Raw genomic sequence first — 20,699 nt, 5'->3', positions numbered from 1 at the left:
ATGAATGTTTACATGAATATGTAAGCTATACGGTGTCTAGATGTCATGTTTTATTTTAGCCTGTTTTAAAGGTTAAATGCACGTGTAATTATATCTATTTTTAATTCTGTAATTATTTAAGGATTTTTAAAAAAAAGAATTTAATACTGTTATTATCTAAGATGCATTTAATTGATCGAAAGTGACATTATAAAATTAAAAAAAGTTTAAAAATGACATTTAAATGTTTTTATAAAAATTGTAAAAAAAAGGACTTTCTATTCTTTAAGTATAACGGTTTCCACAAAAATAAATAAATAAATTGAACAAACGATTAAATAAAAAAAAATTAAAAGTTTTAATTCATTGCAATGATTTCTAAAAGTTTATGCATCGCTGAAGATTGAAGTAATGAAAAAAAAACTGTAAATATATTAAAACAAAAAACAGCTATTTGAAATCTTTTTACAGTATTTTTGATTAAATGAATGCAGTCTTGATGAGCGTAAAAACGCATTTTACAGACTCCGAACGATTGAATCCATTACTTAATATAAACAGAACAGCAATTTTGAAACAAGAAGGGCTGAAGATGCACAAACGCGTGATTTATTGTCTTCACCAGAAAACTTATACATGCAGCAGAGTTACAAAATAAACAGCACTTAAACTTGCATTACAAGCATAATTTCCCTCATGCGGAGTAACCCTGAAGAGCGGGAATACTTAAACATGCTTGCAAAATATAAAACAAATAATATAATACTAATTCATCCAATACAAATACAAAGTGTAGTTATAAACCTCTAGGTTGAGATCCTAAACTCCTAAGCAAATGATACCACAAAAATAATGACTTAGGAACCGTTACGTTATTTTCATCTGTCGATTGCTTAATTATGGATATTAAAACGATCAGACTGTCTTTGCTACAGAACTCATAACTAACACTCAGATGCAATGCTTTAAATAATGCAGCTTCTCACCACACCATACATGAGCCTCTTTTTTTGGTTTTTTCCACATAAATGAACATATTAAACATGAATATAGAAGAACTCGCCTGCAGCCACTTCCAGACTGATGCACAATCACAAACATAATTCTCCCCACTTGACAGACGCGTCTCCGCTTGAGCTCGTGTGGGTGACATTTACCGCGGTGCTCGTCAAAACACAGCCCACAGGAGGGTTGTGAACTCAGAAACGGCGAAGATCCTCTCGCAGCCGGAGTTACTTGACTATTTTGAGATGAGTTTGATTGGCCTGGAATAGACAAACATGTTCGCTAAAATGTCAGTAAACATCATTGTAGCCTAGACAGGCCAGAGGTCGGGAACGACCAGGCTAAAATTAAAGCCAGTGCTGAATGTTAAAAGTCAAGGAGGACGTAAAAGAAAAAAGGATTGAGAAGAATCTTTCCATACGATCATATAAGGAAGCTAGCTGATGCAATTTTGTGCAACTTTATAAAGGCTAAAAGTATGTGTAATGACAATATATATATTACATATATACATATACGTACATATATATTTATAAGTGATCGATCGCATCTAAAATAAATGCTGTTTGCATAATATATGTGTTTGTGCCGTGTATACTTATCATGTATGTATAAATACAAACACATGCGTCTATAGAAATGCGTGAGAAAAATGTTACGTTTATCTATTAAATATATTCATACATGATATCATTTATATCAATAGAAATATATACACATAATATAAATATATTCAAAATATTATGCTGTGTGTGTATAATTTTTTTAAATGTTTTTATTTAAATTATAAGCATTTATTAATACAAATTTTTGAGAAAAAGTTTGAGTTAAAACAAAACAAACAAACAAAAATAAATCAATACTTTTATTTAACTCGGATGCATTAAACTGATAAGAAAGACAATAAATACATTTTTTTAATCATTTTAAATCAGCGCTGTTTTGTTCATTAAAATATCGTGTTTCCCGAAAAAATATTAAGCGGCACAGCTGTTTTTAATTTGAGATAATAATGAGAAATCAGCGTATTATAATGACTTCTGAAGGATGACGTGACACTGAAGACTGCAGGAATGATGCTGAAAGTTCAGCTTTGCGTCGCGGGAATAAATTACAATTTTATTTTAATAATGTTTCACAATATTGTCATTTTTACATCATTTTTAAATGCAAAAGACTTCTTTCAGAAACAAATCCTACAGACTCTACATCTTAACGTGTATTTTCCGTATTTCTGATTCAAAACGGCATTTATGTTTATCTGTTCCGTTCGGCGAATAGAAACCTATCAGAAACGTTGCCTACACTTGAGTAATAAGCCGTTTAATGCCTGTATCCACTGTGACAACTTACCCCACATGGTGCGGCGACATCGGGGCATGTTGTCACAATTAATGTACTCACTTGCTGTAAATAGGCATGGGGTCTCCAGTTACGATGTCGGCGTACAGGTCCGGAGGAGGAAGGATCTGGAGGTCTGACCCATCTAACCCGACTTCCTCTTTATTTCTGAAGGAAACACGCAATACCAACACGATCTAGTCAGCAGTTAGCTAGGGTCAAGGGAATGAGATGCTTCTAAAAGCATCTCAAACATTCACGTCAAACCGGTCTGACCACATACTGCTGCGGGGGAAAAGGCATCTCATGAATTGCTGTCTGTGTTATGTGTGAGAACACGCACATATTCTGAGAGCACTTACAAGCTGTCAGGATCCTCTTCAAGTGGTAACAGATGAAACCAGAAGTGGAAAGAAGAAAAAGAAATGAGTGTGGGTAGATGCGTCTGTTTATGTAAATCAGGTTTAGAGAGGCGAAACAATACCTGGTGTGAGCTCTGGCATTCTTGATGAGCAAACAGCCAAATAAGGAAACAGGAAGTAGAGATTAGTTGCTATCCTGTAATCTTATCGTTTACAGTAAGCGATCTTTAGCGAATTCAAGTGAACTAAAGCGGTGGCCTACATTGGGCTGTTGTTTCGTGGAAGAGGCTGAGAGGACGTCTTGGGTTGCATAAAGAATGTGGAGAGTTTCTGAATCGCTTCCTGTTTTCTTCTGCAACACACAGTCAACAAATGCTTAACGCCAAACGGTTTATCACAGAGCAGAGGTAGTATAGATGTAAGTAGAGATAGGATAGAGTAGAATAAAACTTACGGCATGTTCATATACATTGAATCACTTTGGTCTTGGTGAACAGGATCTGAAAATTAATGCAGGCACAAAAACACGAATAAACAGGTTTAATAATACTAATGATCATTTATTAGTAATAAAATTATAAATTAGAACCTCATCATTTTGATTTATGTAGTAATTAAGAGTTTTTGGAAATATATACTTTTTTAATCATAATTACGGCTTTTCATGTCAGTTTTGACTTTGTTAATTGTTGGTGCTGTTTTTGTTCAAACAAAATTTTGCCATAACTTTTTATGTCATAATTATGACTGTTGTCATATTTACTGCTGTTCACGTCAAAAATTCAACATTTTAAATGTATGTCAAATTTCTCTTTGTGTCATAATTATGACCTTTTATGATTTTTATGTAACTTCATAATTCTGACTTATGTCATCATAATTATAATTATGTTTATGATTTCAACTTTTTACATCAACTGTTATGTCAGAATTTACAGTTTTCGTGTATTTTACTTCGGTCAGTTTTCTGCCGTGATCTTGTGTCATAGCTGCTGTTTTGTTTTAATTACTTTAAAAAAAACTCACGATGTCATAAATATTTGAAAATATTCATAATATGTCATATGTCATAATATATGTTTTTGCTTATGTAGAGGAAGTAGTCTTCTATAAATGTGACTACGAACAAGTGAATGGCATGCTGTAGTTTTGATGACGAATATAATTGATATAGTTTTGGAGGTTGCCAGATGGTAATGTTCCTGCAAACATTCTTCCATGATGTCTCATCGGTGACTCACCTTGAGCTGGTGTGTCTTGTGATTGATTCAGCCCTCTGAAAGATTGAACATACACCCCTCGTAAACAATACAATAGCTCAACAGTCGAGCACAAAAGAAGGCGAATGTAACACACGAGGTAACACTCACATGTGCGCCGTTTCATTAGCGGAGCCAAACACGGGGTCATCATCATCACATGTCCACTCCTCACTGTCCTCTGAAACTGATAAGAAAAAAAAAGATCGATTCATAACATTTCTTTAGTTGTAATATTTCCATTTACTAGAAAACATTGTAGTTGTATGTCTTGAGTAGGATTTGTATTGTGTATTATAAAACGCCAAATACCGCACAGATATTACCCTCGTGAAAATATGCTGTACTGATACCATGGTTCACTTACGCTACTGTATCAGATAAAAATATAATAGTATTTTTACTATGGTATTTCCCTAAAATGCACATGGTACATTTATTTTATATATATATATATATATATATATATATATATATATATATATATATATATATATATATATATATATATATATATATATAATTTAACTAATATGATACGATTACAATTAAGGTAGCATTATATTGGCACAATAAATCATAGAATATGTTTTGGATAAAGTTGGGCTGGGATGCTGAACCAATGAAATTTTACAGTGGGCGGGGCTAGTTAGTGCAAGTTAGTGCAATGCAGCAGAAAGTAATCAAGTAAATACTCTGTTACATATTGTCAGTGTTGCCAGATGTACGATAATTATCGTATTTGTACGATAATTCTAACTTCTGTATGACCTCTGCAATAATTTCTGAATTTTGTGACTCTTCAAATAATGGTAGTTGTAATCATAAGGCTTCTGTACTCATCCACAAAATTGGCTCATTACAGACTAGTTATTTATCCAGCTATTTATCTATTGTGGTAACTTGCAGGTCGTATCAAAAAATTGTTGGTCTAAATTTTGAGCTTCTGGTACGATACTTGGACTATTCCAATCTGGCAACACTGCGCAGTATACTGTGGTCATGGCTGGTTAAGACTTAACGCACAAAACGCATATTACAAATAAATATTATGTTTAAAATGTGTAAAAGGAGGATCTTACAGCTCTCATGGTTCATGCCGTAATGCTCCGAGGTCCTAAAAACAAAGATGGGCAAAAATAAATGATCGATCTATTTGTAAACTGTGGATCCAGATCATTTTAGCACGCAATGCTAACGTGTTGAGGCAAGCCCGGTGATTTCGATGGCTACCTGCTGCCTGTACTGGTGACCTCTGGGTCTCTGAGTCCGTTGCCGTTGGATCTGTTAGATGCCGTTGTCATCTTCCCCAGCTCCATAATGCCATTGATGTTCAAGTCCACACTCTCCACCGGGACGTAGCCGTCTGAAAAACAACACACAGCACACTGCCAATCTGCATTCCAGCAAAAGCATCTGAAAAATGAGATAAGAGCTAACATACACAGTCTAACAGATAAGTCAGAGCTCAAGGACTCGTTCAGGTCCTTGCTTAGTGACAGATCTATTTAGGCATTTAGTCCTTATCAGGGTAAATTCATAACAATGCTTATTTTCCACACCTCAGTTATCTGTAAAACCCATTTAGCGTGATGCTAATTATTTGCGACTTGGGTAAGAGCAAAGATAATGGCGCTAAATTAATTTGTGTGCGTGTGTGGAGATTGTGTATTTGTTGTGTTGAGCTCACATTTGTTGCTGCTGTCCTTTGCCAGCCATTTTCCTTTAGGGCAGTTGTTAGTGCGGATGATGCTCACGGTTTCTCCAACCTTCACCGGCAGGTCGTTTTTACGGCCCTTACAGTCCTCAATCACTTTAACATGATAAATGGGCTCTTCCTGGCCTGTGATCTGCATTAAACATCAATACACACACAGAGTTACATTAACACGTGCTCATCACTTAACTGACCTTGCCATGCAGATTAAAAAAGGACTCTTGCTGTTAGCGAGAAATTGAAATGTACGGCTCATTTCACGTTTGATTAAAACTATTGGGTTTTAGTGATGGTAAGTGCACCTTTTGATTTGCTTGAGGAGTGGGATGTGGATTGTAATACATATAATATGGATTTTGAGAATTTAATATGCAATATTTCTGTATATAATCATTGGTGCAAACCCGCTAACGATAACTAAAACAAAATTAATTACCTTAAATTTTTTCCTCATTTCATTTTCCTTCTTTTCCTTTTCTTTCTGCTCTTTCTTTTCTCTTTCCTTCTCTTTCTCTTTTTCCTTTTCTCGTTGTTTCTCTTTTTTCTTTAGTTCTTTGTCGTCTGCTGCTTTTGCTGAGTTTTTTCTGTGGATCGAATGCCTCAACGTTATATTCTGATAAGATGTTTCGGGAATGTAGATGTATGAATTAACGTTGGGAATTAAAATAAATACATAAAGAAATTGCTGCTACAAACCTGGAGAACAAGCTCTTCTTGGGAGACTCCTCCACCTAACGAGGTTGGGTAATTAAAGACAACATGTTTCAACAAATCATTGCAAAAAAAGAACATGCCAAACAGACAAACACAAGGTACTGACATTAACCGTATGACTTTAAACCGTTATTCTAAACCAATTTTAGACAACAACGGGAAAACTTACAGCAGCTGCAGCATCAGCATATGGATCTAAATTTCAAACAATAGGAAACGCACGTCAGTAAGACTTTGAGGATAAAAGAGAATCTAAAATAAACTAACGACATGACAATTTCCTGTGTTTTTATCTTTTCTGTGGATCAGAAGGTCATCAGATATAAGATTACTGGAAACATAAATAACTACACTGCAAAAAGAAAAAAATTGTCCTGCTTTCCAGTTCAATTTCTAAACATTCCTAAAATAAGAATTTACTTGAGAAGCTAATTATTTTTTAGTATTAGGCTTGCTTTTTTTTTTGGAGAACTGATGAAAACAATATAATATAAAACAAAGTACTTCTACCACTTACTCTTTGGAGGTCCTTTCTGTTTCTTAGTCTTTGTCGTTTTGCCTTTTTTATTGTCTACTTGATCATCAAAAACATTGTCACCTGTTTCAAGAGTCCTGGAGGAAAGTCTGACATTCAGTATTCAATATTGGTAACATATATATATATATATTTTTAAGTCGCAGTAAAGATCATGAATTTAATGGCTTACCTTGATGGTGTCAAGGCAGGAGAGCTTCGCACTTCGTCCTGATGTACAGCAGCTTGAGCATCTGGATATGGAGAGCCAGAGTTCATAGACCCATAATCCACATCTCTATCATCCATGTTCGGAAACATGTCCTCTTTCATCTGCTGTTTTAGGTTCAACTGTCTCATGAAGGCTTCCTCGTGAACTGAGACTGGCCTTTTGGTACTAAAAGCTGATGATGGTACTGATGGAGGTCTAAAGGTTGAAAGTGCTGGAGCCTTAGGTTCCTCAACATCTTTATAAAACTCAAATGAGTTGTCATATAGGGACTCCTCTGATGAAAAAAACGATTATTTATTACTTTGGTAGACAAACGCTTAGCACAGAGTTACAGATTTTTGGGGTACTTTTGTTACCATGTCTTTCTAGAGGTTTAGATGGTGTTATGGGAATCTGGAGGTCTCTGGCAGGAGATTGAGTTCGTTTCTCAGGTGAGGGATCTACAATGGGTGTTGCCGACTGAGCCCTCCTAGGAGGTGGGGGAGGAGGATTCACTGGTTTGACCACTGTCACCACCCCTGCAGAAACAAGAAAATAAATATTAGAGAGGACAGCCAAAAGACCACCACCACCAAGCAATACATAAACATAAAAACGTAATTCAACATATTTTATGAAAACAAGTATTGCTTTCTAATGCAATTTCATAAATTCCACTTGTCAGTGTCTACATTTTACATGCATTTATTGCTTTCTGAAACTAACAAAAAAAAAAAGACTACAATCATGCACCATGAGAAATAGCTGGGCAAGTAAGAGAGTTGAAATGAAAATAGTGAGGTCAAGGAAACACAGCAGGTAGAACAGGACTATGGTATGAAAATGGAGGAAACATGATGTTTATACTCAAGCCTAATCAAATACATCTAAAGTGAATACAAAGCAGAGTAAATTATCTCTTTTCACAATTTTAAGTGATGTTAATCATGTTTAATACCACAAAACTAACAGTAGAGGTCATTTTAATTTCTGGCTGTAATGAAAACAATTATTTTCTCAGTAAAGATGCTTCTAAACTAGCAAAATTGTCTAATTACAAGAACTGCTACAATAATATACTGTAATGTCAGCCTAATTAGCATTTAGTTCAACTTAAAAAAGTCTCAGTTTTATATATTTCCTTCAGACAGAATATTCTTTGTCATTCTGATTATGAAAGATATGTTGCCCAACATAGCTACAATACACTTACATGTCTTGCATACCAACCCACCCTGATAGAAGGAATCCACCTAACTCCTCAGTCAAAAAGATATTTAAACTCTGTTTTCCACAGCTAAAATATATTTACATTTGTGAAGAATTTAAAAAATGATTTGTGTTGATTCAGTTTGGTACTCTCAGGAACAGTAGCACTGCACAAAACTGCCAGAACTGCATCTGGGACTTTTTTGCAAGTCAAAGTCAAGTAAACATCCATCTGTGCAAATGTCAAACTTAGTCATACATGACTGGCCTACAACAAGAGCAACCTTTCACAATGGATGGAATTTATCACAAAACTGTGGCTAAGACAGTGCAAACCCTGCTTTAAATAGATACTTACTGTGATCAAAACCATTAACTTCGACAGTTTCAGGTGGGTACGTTTTAGGTGCCAACTTAGCATGATCCACATAGTCAACTGGAGGGAGTTTAGGGATATCAGACACTTCTGGTAAAGGTTGGGCTTCCTCAGGAAGTGTTTCTAAAGTTGTGGCAAGCTGTGGTAAGGCTTTTTCAGGTGGAGCTAGATCAGGTTGGGTCACCTCAGCTGTGGCAGTCTTAAACAGAGGTGTGGGAGTTTCAGGCAGAGGCATCTCGGGTGTAGCTGTCTCAACTAGAGTTGTATTTTCATGTATAGATGTATTTTCAGGTGTGGTAGTCAGCGAGCTCCCTGTGGACTTCCTCTTGGCTCTTTCCAGAAGGTTAAATACACGGCTATCATTTGGTGACCGCTTTACCGAGGCCATTTCCTCTGCTCTTGCCAAGGCTGAGAGGGCTGAAAGCGGCTTGGTTGAGGACTGGTCCTCACTGGACCCTTCTGGTTTAACAACTGCCTTGTCATTCAAAACTTTTGCATTCTCCAGTAACACGTCTAGAGGTGCAGGAGGAGTATTAACTGCTGGAGAAGGGCTTGAGACTGGAGCAGGTGTATATTTTAAGGTATTCACCAGGGGCTCTGAAGATATCGCTGGAGGGGTGGAGGGGGGTGGGGACCCAGAGTCAACTTGACTCCTGGGAACTGGGGCAATAAATGTACGTATTGCTGGAGTGGGTTTGGTTTGCTCAGAAAAGTCTCCGTCTGGAAAGTCTTCATCAAAAACAGGGGGCGGAATATCAGTGAATTCTGGAGGTGGACTTCCTTTAGGTGGAGGAAATACTTCTGATAAACTGAGCATCTGTATATTCGGTTTAGAAGTTTCTGTGTCAGGAGGAAATGAAATAGAGGTTTCTGGTTTTGATTTAGGAGTAGCTTGAGACGGTGTTGGGATGACTGGTTCAGGAATCTTTGGCTCAGGGCTGGCAAAGGTAGAACTGCTTGGAGCTGGAATACTTGGGGCAGGAACGTTGGAGACAGGAGGAATTCCATCAACAACAACCTTAGGAACAACAGGTACACTTTGAGTAGGAGGAGTCGCTGTTACAGATGGGCCGGCAAGAGCTGGATAACTTGGAGCAGGGGTACAACTAGCTAGTGTTGGTCTTTCCACTGTATTTGCCTCCTCGTTCTCATCTTTGCTTGTTTTTTGAGTGGTTAACGCAAAATTATTGAGTGTGGAATTCCAAGGTGTATAAGGGCTGGGTTCATGCTTGGGGGTATCAGCTTTTATTGGAGGTTCTGGCAGAACCAGAGGAAGATTACGGTCTTTGAGAGACTTTTTAGCAGTGTCAACCTCTTTTACTATCTCTGGCTTCTCATTCTCATCCTGCCTAGTTATTTGAGGAGTAAATACAAAGCTCTTGGGTGTGGACACTTTAGTTGGTGGAACAGATGCAGGCGTAAGTGGGCTGGGTTCAGGTTCTGAGCTTTCAGCTTTTTTTGGAGCCACTGGAAGAACCAATGGAAGATTCCTGTCCTTCAGAGACTTTTTGGTAGTGTTCACTTCCCTTACAGGGTCTGTTTTCTCACATTCATCTTTGTTCGTTTTTTGATGGTCAAATACAAACTTTTTGGGTGTCGTCACTTTGACGGGTGAAGCAGACACAGGTGTACCTGGGCTGGAGTCGGACTCTGAAGTTTTGGTTTTTGGAGCCACAGGCAGAACCAGTGGAAGATTCTTGTCTTTCAGATTCTGCTTAACAGTGTTAACCTGCTTATTATCCAGCAGTTCACCATTATTTGTGGGTTGGTTTTCTCTGGTCTTTAATCCCCAAGGTGGAGAGAGCTGTTGACTGAGATTTTTGTCCTCTTTGAAAACTACACGTGGTGCGTGAAGTGCTCCTTTTTGCACAGCAGCATTGATGGATGAGAGCAAAGGATTGCTGACTTTTGTCGATGGAGGTATGGTTTTGGGTTTCTCAGGGAGGGCAGGTTTAGTCTGGATCTTCAGCCCATTTTCACCCTGGAACTTTGCCTTCAGAGTTTTAAAGTCTCTTAATTCCTCCTATTGTATAAAATGTAAATATTAAACATTGGTTTACATTGCAATATGGAATGCTAATGACAAATTTGTATTTTCAGAAAAATCTCAGGACATCATGAATAAACAACGCAACAGCATCCATGTTTTTACAAGAATCTGAATGGGGTGTGATGACGCACTGTTATTATTCAATTAAATTCTATAGATTTTAATAGTGAAAACTGTACCAGTCCATGTCAAAGTGTTAATAAAATTGTGACTCTTTAAAGCAACAGTATAGCATTTGATTTGGCAAAAAGTTAGCTCCAGTAAATCAATAAACTGATTTTTGGTATATAACTCTTACAAGTACCATATTTATTTTGTGTTTACATGGTATTTCAAAGAATAACACAGTACTACCAAAATGAGGAATGTACAAAAACCTGTCCCAAACTGAACTTTCTTCACATTTATCCAATGTTACATTTGAATTCACACATTAACTTGTGTTTGAGGAACCCATGTGGTAAAAATAAAGCCTAGCCTCCTAGCAGTTGCCAAAACAACAAAATTCATGTCAAAGTTTCTTACCTGTTCCATCATTTTGACTCAAGTCTTCGAGCAGTTTATCAAAAACGAGGTACTTCGCTCTCCTCAGCCCCTCATAATTATCAATCCATTGAGTTATTTCTTTGTTTCAAAGAGATCCAGCATGTACAACTAAAACGGTGTTGTGTCGCAGTTGTTAGAGGATAAATAGCACGTAGAGTTATAACTCGCCCAGTGGCCCTGAAACTGGAATGAGGTTGGATGAGCGCGTTCATGTGTTAATGACGAGATAAAGGAATGTCTTGTCAAACAAGTCACTTCTCTGAACGACAACACTGTTTTCATTCCTAAAGAATGCAGTCAGTCAAGAACCACAGAAATCCATGAAGGCAAAGCTTCTATTGTTAAACAACCGCAATCAAACTCTCATTACGTCTTTACTCCAGGTATCCTAGAAATAACACAAAAATATTGGTCAATATTATTCATACCTCTTGTGATCACATTCACAGGTCGCATGTGTTTTACTCTCAGGAATTTGCTGACTTCAAAGAAAGTTACATCTTAAATTAATTTTAAAGACATGTTGCTTAGTTCTACAGTGTGCTCCTCATTCATTTATCCAGTATATTGAGAGCAGGGCTAGTTGTCACACTTTTCACTTCATTACTTCTTTCTCATTTCTTCATTATTTTCACTGAATATTTCTTCTGGTGGCATTATTATTTTTGAAAGCCAGAATGTAAATGCAATGTTCTAGTTTTCTAGAACAAAAAAACTATGGTTTATCACATCACACTCAATGTGGCCTTATTAACACTTTGTTGAGGAAAACTAAATAAAATAAAAAGGAAAAGCCTCATTTTGGCCAATGCAATCTAGAATTAAAGCTCTTTTGACTCATGCACTTGTGAAAATATTCCCACGTGACAGTTTTTGACTTCCTTATACATGCAGTCAAAACAATCAGAGCTCAGGAAAGTAATTTATTCACAGACGAGGAGAAACCAGTTACTAAGCAAGCTAGTAAATCACTCTCATTCCTGCAAAATGAGGGAATCTTAAAACTCTAAGAATGAAAATGTGCATTTGACTTCTGACCTACTAATTATCAGTAATACTTATTATCTACACATTTGCTGGTGTAGTACAGGTTAGTAATATGATCATAAAACTGCACTTGAAATAAGTTTCTGTGAAACAAAGCAGGCCTAATGCAGACATTTCCCTATAAGCATGTGAGAGTGAATTTAAATGGGCTGTGTTCAATGAAATGTGCTTCTATATCTGACAAAATTCCAGTTCAGTGATTCAGTTCACATACTGAATCAAATGTAGATTGTGTGGCAAGATAATTCGACCTCTGAAATAGCATTTCAGCTAATGTTCTTCTTTCTTTTTCAAATCTAGTAGGCCTATGATTGTAGATAAAAAATATATACAAGCAATAAATTAGTTTGTGTTTCATTGAAAGATACAACTGTAGTAAATCAATGCCATCATAAAAACCCTGCAGATCGCTATTTTTTCCCTTTTAAAATATACTGTGGGTTATGAAGCATGACATTCAGCTGGTGATGTGATCTCAGAAAGAACCACCCTTAAGTCTGCAAATACAAGACATATTTTAGCCAATGCAAAGAGGCAAAGCAACATTTTGGGATGTGTTTATTGGTAACAGTATTACATGGTGGGTTACGTAAATCAAGAGAAAAGAAAAAAAAATGCTCTAAAAATCCACTGTAGAATATCATTATCATCAAGATAAAAATAATGTGTCCTTTTACATTACCAAACCATTAGCTGAGGTAAAGGCAAAATAGAAACGTACTGAAATTGGACTCCCATTCACCTTGATTTTCACCTTCGTCATCTTAATCCTCGAAATTTAGATCTCAAAGGTCCAAACTGCTTTTATTTGAAATTAAAATTGGACTCTGGCCATAAAATAGGAGGAAGTTGTCGTCACAGTAATGGAATGCTCTGAGCTTTAGATGCGATGAAAACAGATGTTGCTCGTGGTGATTTTCTCTGATTGGAGGTTGATTACAGACAGATTCCGGTGTGTTTCAATGTGATCAGACGGCCCAAAAGTCAACATGAAACGATCTTCGCAAACCCATTTTTGTCTTATTGTGACATATTCAACTGGACACATCCATCAGGGCAGGACTTGTAAATTGCATGATTTGTAAAAAAGAGGGCGTTACGTGTCAGATTGGAGCTAGTTTCAAATTTCTGCTTATGTTAATCAAAATGGAAGTTTAATAAGACGACATTTTTCTTCTTCTTTGGACTAACATGCACCGATAAGTGCAGAAAGGTGTATTAAAAAACAAACAGGGCCCATTTTGATGTCATATTGACTTTAAGGTCTCTGTGAATGTGTGTCTGCATGAACATGTATGTGATCGTGTACATGCGTATTTGTGATTGCTGCATTACCACACACACACACACACACACGTTGAGAAGCTCTGGTCTTCCTCCATCACAGTTACCAGCTTCATCATATTGAAGACAAACCAAAAGAGACCACACAAATATGACACCAACTATTAACCAATGGACCCTTTCTTCTATTAAAAACATAATAACAGTCTCTCGGGTTTGTTTCAGGCCACTTAAAAACACACATCCTGCTAAAACCAAAAAAGACCGACGACAAGCTTTGATCGCGAGAAAGCAACGTAAACCGCTGGGAGTTTGGGACACATGTTAATATTGCTTGGGTTTTATGAGGAGTTTGCATCACTAAGGCCAGCCTATTTTATGGCACGGAAGTCCACAGGATGGAATGAACACTGTTATGATCGAAACCATTATTATTATCGTCATTATTATTTGTCGTCATCATCGTCATTATTATTATCAATAATAATAATTATTATTATTATTTACAAAATGAGTTTGGCAAACCAACGATCAGATTTTAAAGCCATGTTTACCCCTAAAACACATCTAAAGTTGACTTCAAGGGCTCCACTTGACTTATAAAATAAAAATTCCATTTCAACGTCATGTTTTTGTTTCGTTTTTTCTCATTAGTATTGTACAAAAGCTATAGAGAAGGAACAGTTCCATCGCATGTTTTTGCAACGTCCGTACCCTCGAGTCCCCCCCGATCAGATTCAGCTGCTCCGAAATCTTAAGATTTGGCAAAAGTCGCTCCTCGTGTCTGTTCTCCAAGGGTCCACCGAGAGAGAAAGTGTGTTGTTGTTGTTGTTTTTTTTTAGCTCTGCATAGCTTTCTAGCAGCAGAATCTCAAATACGTGGGAGAGGAAAAACCAAACGAACCCAAATGGATGAATCGCGTAAGTCACAGATGGATCCGGCGGTCTTATGGCGCTCAGGCGGGGGTCCGGCAGGCACCTCTCTTGTGAGAAAATGTAATGCGGTCTCTATAAAGAGTCAGAAACTGGAAGTAGGACGAAGAGAATGAATGAAGCTGCAGAGCTGGGCTTATAAGGCTTGATATCACCCACAATGCCCCGCTGTCATGTGCAGAAAACACAGTGAGAAAGAAACAAAGTGGTATGGAGAGAGTCTGTCCCTCTCGTTCCTTGCGGAGGGGAGTAACGGAGGAAGTCGTGAGGGCGACGGGACTGACTCTAGAGAGATGGCTGCTTGGAGAAGTGGACCGTTGAGGCTGGAGTGACCGCATTCATACAAACACATACGGGCACGCAATCTCACGGCGCATACACGCGGATGGATGCACACACACACACACACACACACACACACACACACACAGGGCAGACAGTTGATCTCCAGTATTTTGGTCTCCTGCTCCCCCCAGCGCTGATCACGTCTGTGCAGAGTTCCCATGATCCTTCACTTCTTCCCCTTGTTGATCTGGGCATAAAGAGGGTCCTTCCCCTGAACACAAACAGAGTAAGGTTATTTAGATATTTAGAAACAACAAAACTTCGTCGGTCTCAAGTGGAAAGTGCTGATGGGTCAAGGTTTGACCCGTTTGCTCCTCCCGGTAGAAAAAGCATCTTTTTTTATGCTCTTTAAAAATGAGCAGTGCATTTCGTGTATGTTTTTGTTTCTTAAGCAACATATTTACCGCTTATACTTAATTAAATTAAAATATGTGTTGCCAGTGACATTTTTTTTAGGGCTTTCAAAATGTACATTTTATTGTTTGCTTCATATTTGAATGGATTGCGGGATCTGTTCGAATGCATACGATCTCGTTGGATACTTATATTTGAAATCTGGATTATAGATATATTTACAATGCACAAAAAAAGTAAAGACCACAGATGAAAATTTCAGTCATTATGATTTCGGACAATGTCCACAATCTGGATGCAAAAAAGTATATTTGTGTACATTTTTGCTATACATATAAATTCCAACTACATATTTAGCACATTACATATAATCTTTATAGTCTATAATATTAATATAATAAAGGTCTGACACACCTTGCCATGCTTATTTGTTAGAATACATATGTAAATATATCCTATATAAAGGGTCTAATAGTCATTGGAGCTTGGCCATGAGTTATATATAGTTATACATGAGTTATATATATATATATATTTACCAAGTTACAATGACTTGCACATAGATGGACAAAAGTATTGGGACACCCCTTTCGTTAGAACAGGAAAAAGCACAAAGGAACAGAGATAGAAACATAATTTACGTATTTAAAAAGTCATATTTCCATAATATTGTCTGCATTTAAAGCCACACCAGAGATGTTGAGCTGGGATTAGGAGTCCAGGTTCTTCCATACTGACTGAATCAATCATTTTTTATATACACAGAGGTACTTTCATGTTAAAACAGAAAAGGGTCCTGTCCAAACTGCTTGTGTAACATTTGAAGCACACAACTCCCTAGAATATAATCACATGCTTAAACATTAAGATTTTCACTCATGAAATTTACTAAGGAAATCAAATCTGTTCATTAGAAGGCAATACTTTTGTCCACATGTAGATGTGATATGTCAAGTATGCCATTCCTCCTAATCAGCACCAGATGGCAACAGAGGTCTTTCTGAGAAACCGTTCGCGTTCACAAACTTACTCCAAAGGCTACACCGCCACAGCTGCTCAGCAGATATATTTCTGCAGGAAAGACTCAAAATAGTGAATAAATGTGTGACTAAATAAGCCTCTTCCTCTTGTCTCAAATATTCGTAATCTTTATATTCGATAATAGCAGACTAGCTGCATCAGAACCACCCACTTCATGTGCCTAAAACCCTATCAGTTCTCTTGTTGTTTCAAGAAAAACATCTACAAAATCTGAGCAGCAAGAAGCAAAGGAAGCCTCGGATGTGGTACAATAGAGCTGCCAGTCAGCGTGTGTCCAGCCTGCGGCCTGAAGAACCCTACAGTCTAAAATCAGAAGCTCTGAATCAGAATGTACAGCAATTACCACTCACTTAAAGACCTTTCCGCCCACCGCGGGCGCTCGAACGGACACACGGAGAGAGAGATGACAGGATAAGTGTTTTAGAGAGCAGGAATGAGATTGAGAGAAACAGTCAGAGGGATAAAGTGAATGGAACGGAGGAAAAAAGAGGAAAGCCGAGTGAAAAGGACTGGTGGGAGGAGGTAAATAAAGAGGGGAAGGAAGGAATGGATGACTAAGCAGGTAAGAGGTAGAGAAGAGGGAAATAGATTAGTCAACCCTGCTGAGTGAAAGTGGAAGAGGAAATGAAAGAAATGAAAGACAGGCTACTGCCATGTCCATTTTTTGTAAGCAAAGTATCTGTAAGGTAAGTCATTTCGCTCGGCGGCTGCCATTTTGGTTACGTTCCAGTCAAAAGCATACATGTCTTACTGACCCCGTACTTTTAAATGGCGGCGTATGCATCTCCCTCGTCGTTTTTTTCCTTCTATAAAGTCATAAAGTTCAACTTTTTCCTGGTGTGTTGTTCAGCTACAGCACAGCAAAATTTGATGGACGGCTAATTGCAGTTGTCAAAGCCCTCCACGTACCTGCACAGTTCAAACGCACTTGTTCTCTGACATAATGTCATTAATAATCGGTTTCTCCTTTAAAATATATATCCCCCTCCGTTGATTCCATAGATGCATGCGCGTAAGAGCACGAGAGGTTTATTCATTGACATTTTACTTATTTTTGTAAGGGTATAATTATTGAAAACACTGTCTTTGTAGAAAAATGCAATTTCAACTGGTCTACTGTATATTTTCAGATTGATTGTTTTTTTTTTTTTTTACAAGATCTGGCAACACTTCTTTAGGCTCGTATGCCAACAGAAGGTCTTTGTCAGTGAGCACGCATCAGCTTACAAACAGCTCAGACCACGACAACAACATCCTCGGTTAACCTGTATTTCAGTCCTACAGGAGAAATAAATGCCAACCACACAGTATACATACTGCCATATGCTTCAAGCACAGTAAATGTAATATTGTGTGGTGAATTACACAATCCAGTGCCGTTTAGTTATAAAACACATCAGTTACTTTAATATTATGAGTCTGAAAACATAAAGAACATGTTTAAATGCACATCATATGATTTCTGTTTTGAAAAAGATGTAACATGTTCTACAGCTGTTGGATTATATATATATATATATATATATATATATATATATATATATATATATATATATATATATATATATATATATATATAACCAGTATATTCAAAATTCGAATAATGGAGAAGCCATCATAATATATTTTATTGTTTGTAAAATGTTCATCGAAAACGAAGAAAAAAAATAAATGTTAATTAATGTTAATTAATATGGGAATATTCCAGCTGCTTTATTCAGATTATTAAAGCCAGAATATTGGCTTAATGCTGTCGTAGCACTCAGGTTAATGCATTTATGAAACAACTGGAATATGAATAACATAGGAATATCCTTGCATATTTTAATACAAGTATACAGTATATAAATATTCAGTTATGGAGGATATTCAGAACATGGGATTTACAGGACCTGCAAATTCTGATTAAGGAATATGTAAGATACCTTATAGAGATTTTTATCAACCTGATTATTGTTATAGCAATCAGGTTAATAAGTTTAGATGATGCTTGCACAAGTGTATGATTAGCTTCTGCAATGGCAGTTAAGAAATTTCCAAATTTTCTAAAAAACTGGTTGTAAAAAAAAAGTGCACTCGCAAAGTCACAATGACAGGTTCCTTTGAGAAAACTTCTGTAAGATCACCTAAAATCACGTCCAAATTGAAATGTTGCTGAGATTTAACCTCACAAAAAACGTCTAAAGCTGTTTTCCTTTATTCTAGTAATGGACAGTACAGTCTGTGTGTTTATAGGGCTGCATGTAGGTGTGTTAATATTTCAGTGGGGATCAGAGCTTCATTCATCATTAGGCAGGTACAGATGAGGCTGCTACATCAGTCTTCCCTCAGTCAGAGAAACAAGCCTCTGGCTCCCAGAGCCCTTCATTAATGATTCATCCTGATGAGCTCATGTCTCCTCCAGACAGGTACCATAGAGCCATCGCTCACTCTCCCTCAACTGTGCAGAGGCCATTTTGATTTTGGATGTCCAAAGTCTAAAAAAGAATCCATTGTGCTACTTTGTTTCCATCTACGCTTTCCTTAAAAAGTACACATACATTGTACAGCAAAAATATACTGCTTTTTAAAAGATCTGAGGTTTTTATATAATTGTAGTTGTTTTTCCGAGTTTACAGCACCAGCATTATTTTATTCTTTAATTCACAATGACAGACTTCAGAGATAAAAACGAACCTATATGCGGCAGTTTGCGTGTCAGACCTTGTGGTTCAGATCAGTTCATTATGTTGTGTGCTTTTCTGTGATGAGTGACAATATAAAAACATTCATGACCTCATTTTGTACATCAGAAAATGACATGATACAGATATTTAGATGAGGAGCATTCATGCTGTTCATGGGTATGCCATGCTACACTGCTGTGTAAAAAATAAGTTCAAAAGCACTGAAACTCACACACATCAGGAGGCTTTATGGGATTAAAGGGACACACGCACGCACGCTCACATACTCTGTCATAAACAAAACAAAATTACGCCATAAAGGCATATAAACCATATTCCAATGAGATGCATACCAGCATAAGTGTGATCGCAGCAGCAGGCAGGGGCGGCGAGATGAGATACGGAGAGAGAGAGAGAGAGAGAGAGAGAGAGAGAGAGAGAGAGAGAGAGAGAGAGAGAGAGAGAGAGAGAGAGAGAGAGAGAGAGAGAGAGAGAGAGAGAGAGAGAGAGAGAGAGAGAGACAGAGAGAGAGAGAGAGAGAGAGAGAGAGAGAGAGAGAGAGAGAGAGAGAGAGAGAGAGAGAGAGAGAGAGAGAGAGAGAGAGAGAGAGAGAGAGAGAGAGAGAGAGAGAGAGAGAGAGAGAGAGAGAGAGAGAGAGAGAGAGAGAGAGAGAGAGAGAGAGAGAGAGAGAGAGAGAGAGAGAGAGAGAGAGAGAGAGAGAGAGAGAGAGAGACAGAGAGAGAGAGAGAGAGAGAGAGAGAGAGAGAGAGAGAGAGAGAGAGAGAGAGAGAGAGAGAGAGAGAGAGAGAGAGAGAGAGAGAGAGAGAGAGAGAGAGACAGAGAGAGAGACAGAGAGAGAGAGAGAGAGAGAGAGACAGACAGAGAGAGAGACAGAGAGAGAGAGAGAGAGAGAGAGAGACAGAGAGAGAGAGAGAGACAGAGAGAGAGAGAGAGAGAGACAGAGACAGAGAGAGAGAGAGACAGAGAGAGAGAGAGACAGAGAGAGACAGAGAGAGAGAGACAGAGAGAGAGAGAGAGAGACAGAGAGAGAGAGACAGAGAGAGAGAGAGAGAGAGAGAGAGAGAGAGAGAGAGAGAGAGAGAGAGAGAGAGAGAGAGAGAGAGAGAGAGAGAGAGAGAGAGAGAGAGAGAGAGAGAGAGAGAGAGAGAGAGAGAGAGAGAGAGAGAGAGAGAGAGAGAGAGAGACAGAGAGACAGAGAGAGAGAGACAGAGAGAGAGAGAGAGAGAGAGACAGAGAGAGAGAGACAGAGAGAGAGAGAGACAGAGAGAGAGACAGAGAGAGAGAGAGGCAAAAAAAGGCAAAGAAAGGGTAGCGTTCACACAGTAACACAATATAGTTGTCATTCTAGTTTGAAGTACTAGTTATGCTTATAAAATAATTTGATAGAAAAGGATTTGCAAAATTAAATTTTTTGTTCTCCTTTCTAAAATGCAGAAGAGAGTTAGGGCCAAGAATAATAATCTTTGCTAATAAAATCGTTATAAAACTTCTAGAAAAATGTTGAAATAAAATGTTGAGAATAAACACATTAAATGATGAGAAAAAAGCTGTGTTTTGAAAAAAAAAAAAAGAAAATGTAAATGTAATGATTTATTTAAAAAATTGCATTTTGTAATTAATCTTGCACTATAATTTATTGTTAAACAGTAAAACAGCAAAATTGTGAATTATTATTGTAGTTTAAAATAACCGTTTTCTATTTGAATATATTTAAATATTGCATTCA

At 37.4% G+C, this 20,699-nt stretch overlaps 2 protein-coding genes across 2 annotated transcripts in view; both read right to left on the bottom strand.

Annotated features, from left to right (window-relative positions):
• Nucleotides 1-566: 566 nt before the first annotated feature.
• Nucleotides 567-6,155, bottom strand: LOC122325397. Its single transcript, XM_043220436.1, has 12 exons — nucleotides 6,100-6,155; nucleotides 5,637-5,796; nucleotides 5,180-5,312; nucleotides 5,029-5,063; nucleotides 4,058-4,133; nucleotides 3,929-3,963; nucleotides 3,142-3,187; nucleotides 2,950-3,039; nucleotides 2,810-2,829; nucleotides 2,688-2,703; nucleotides 2,389-2,493; nucleotides 567-1,244 (listed from the first exon to the last, which is right to left on the bottom strand). Exons 1-12 carry the CDS (start codon nucleotides 6,115-6,117, stop codon nucleotides 1,220-1,222), a joined length of 759 nt encoding a protein of 252 aa, XP_043076371.1. The 5' UTR covers nucleotides 6,118-6,155; the 3' UTR covers nucleotides 567-1,219.
• Nucleotides 6,156-12,871: 6,716 nt separating this feature from the next.
• dab1a (DAB adaptor protein 1a) overlaps nucleotides 12,872-20,699 on the bottom strand; it is a 315,151-nt gene continuing 307,323 nt past the window's right edge. The window contains 2 exon segments of the mRNA XM_043219597.1: nucleotides 12,872-15,063; nucleotides 15,066-15,102. Of these exon segments, the coding sequence (XP_043075532.1) occupies nucleotides 15,029-15,063; nucleotides 15,066-15,102 (72 nt within the window). The 3' untranslated portion in view covers nucleotides 12,872-15,028.

The sequence above is a fragment of the Puntigrus tetrazona genome, chromosome 20 (assembly GCF_018831695.1).
Source record: "Puntigrus tetrazona isolate hp1 chromosome 20, ASM1883169v1, whole genome shotgun sequence".
Lineage (NCBI taxonomy): Eukaryota > Metazoa > Chordata > Actinopteri > Cypriniformes > Cyprinidae > Puntigrus > Puntigrus tetrazona.
The sequence above is the reverse complement of the archived record's forward strand: the minus strand, read 5'-3'. Positions and strand labels throughout refer to the sequence as shown.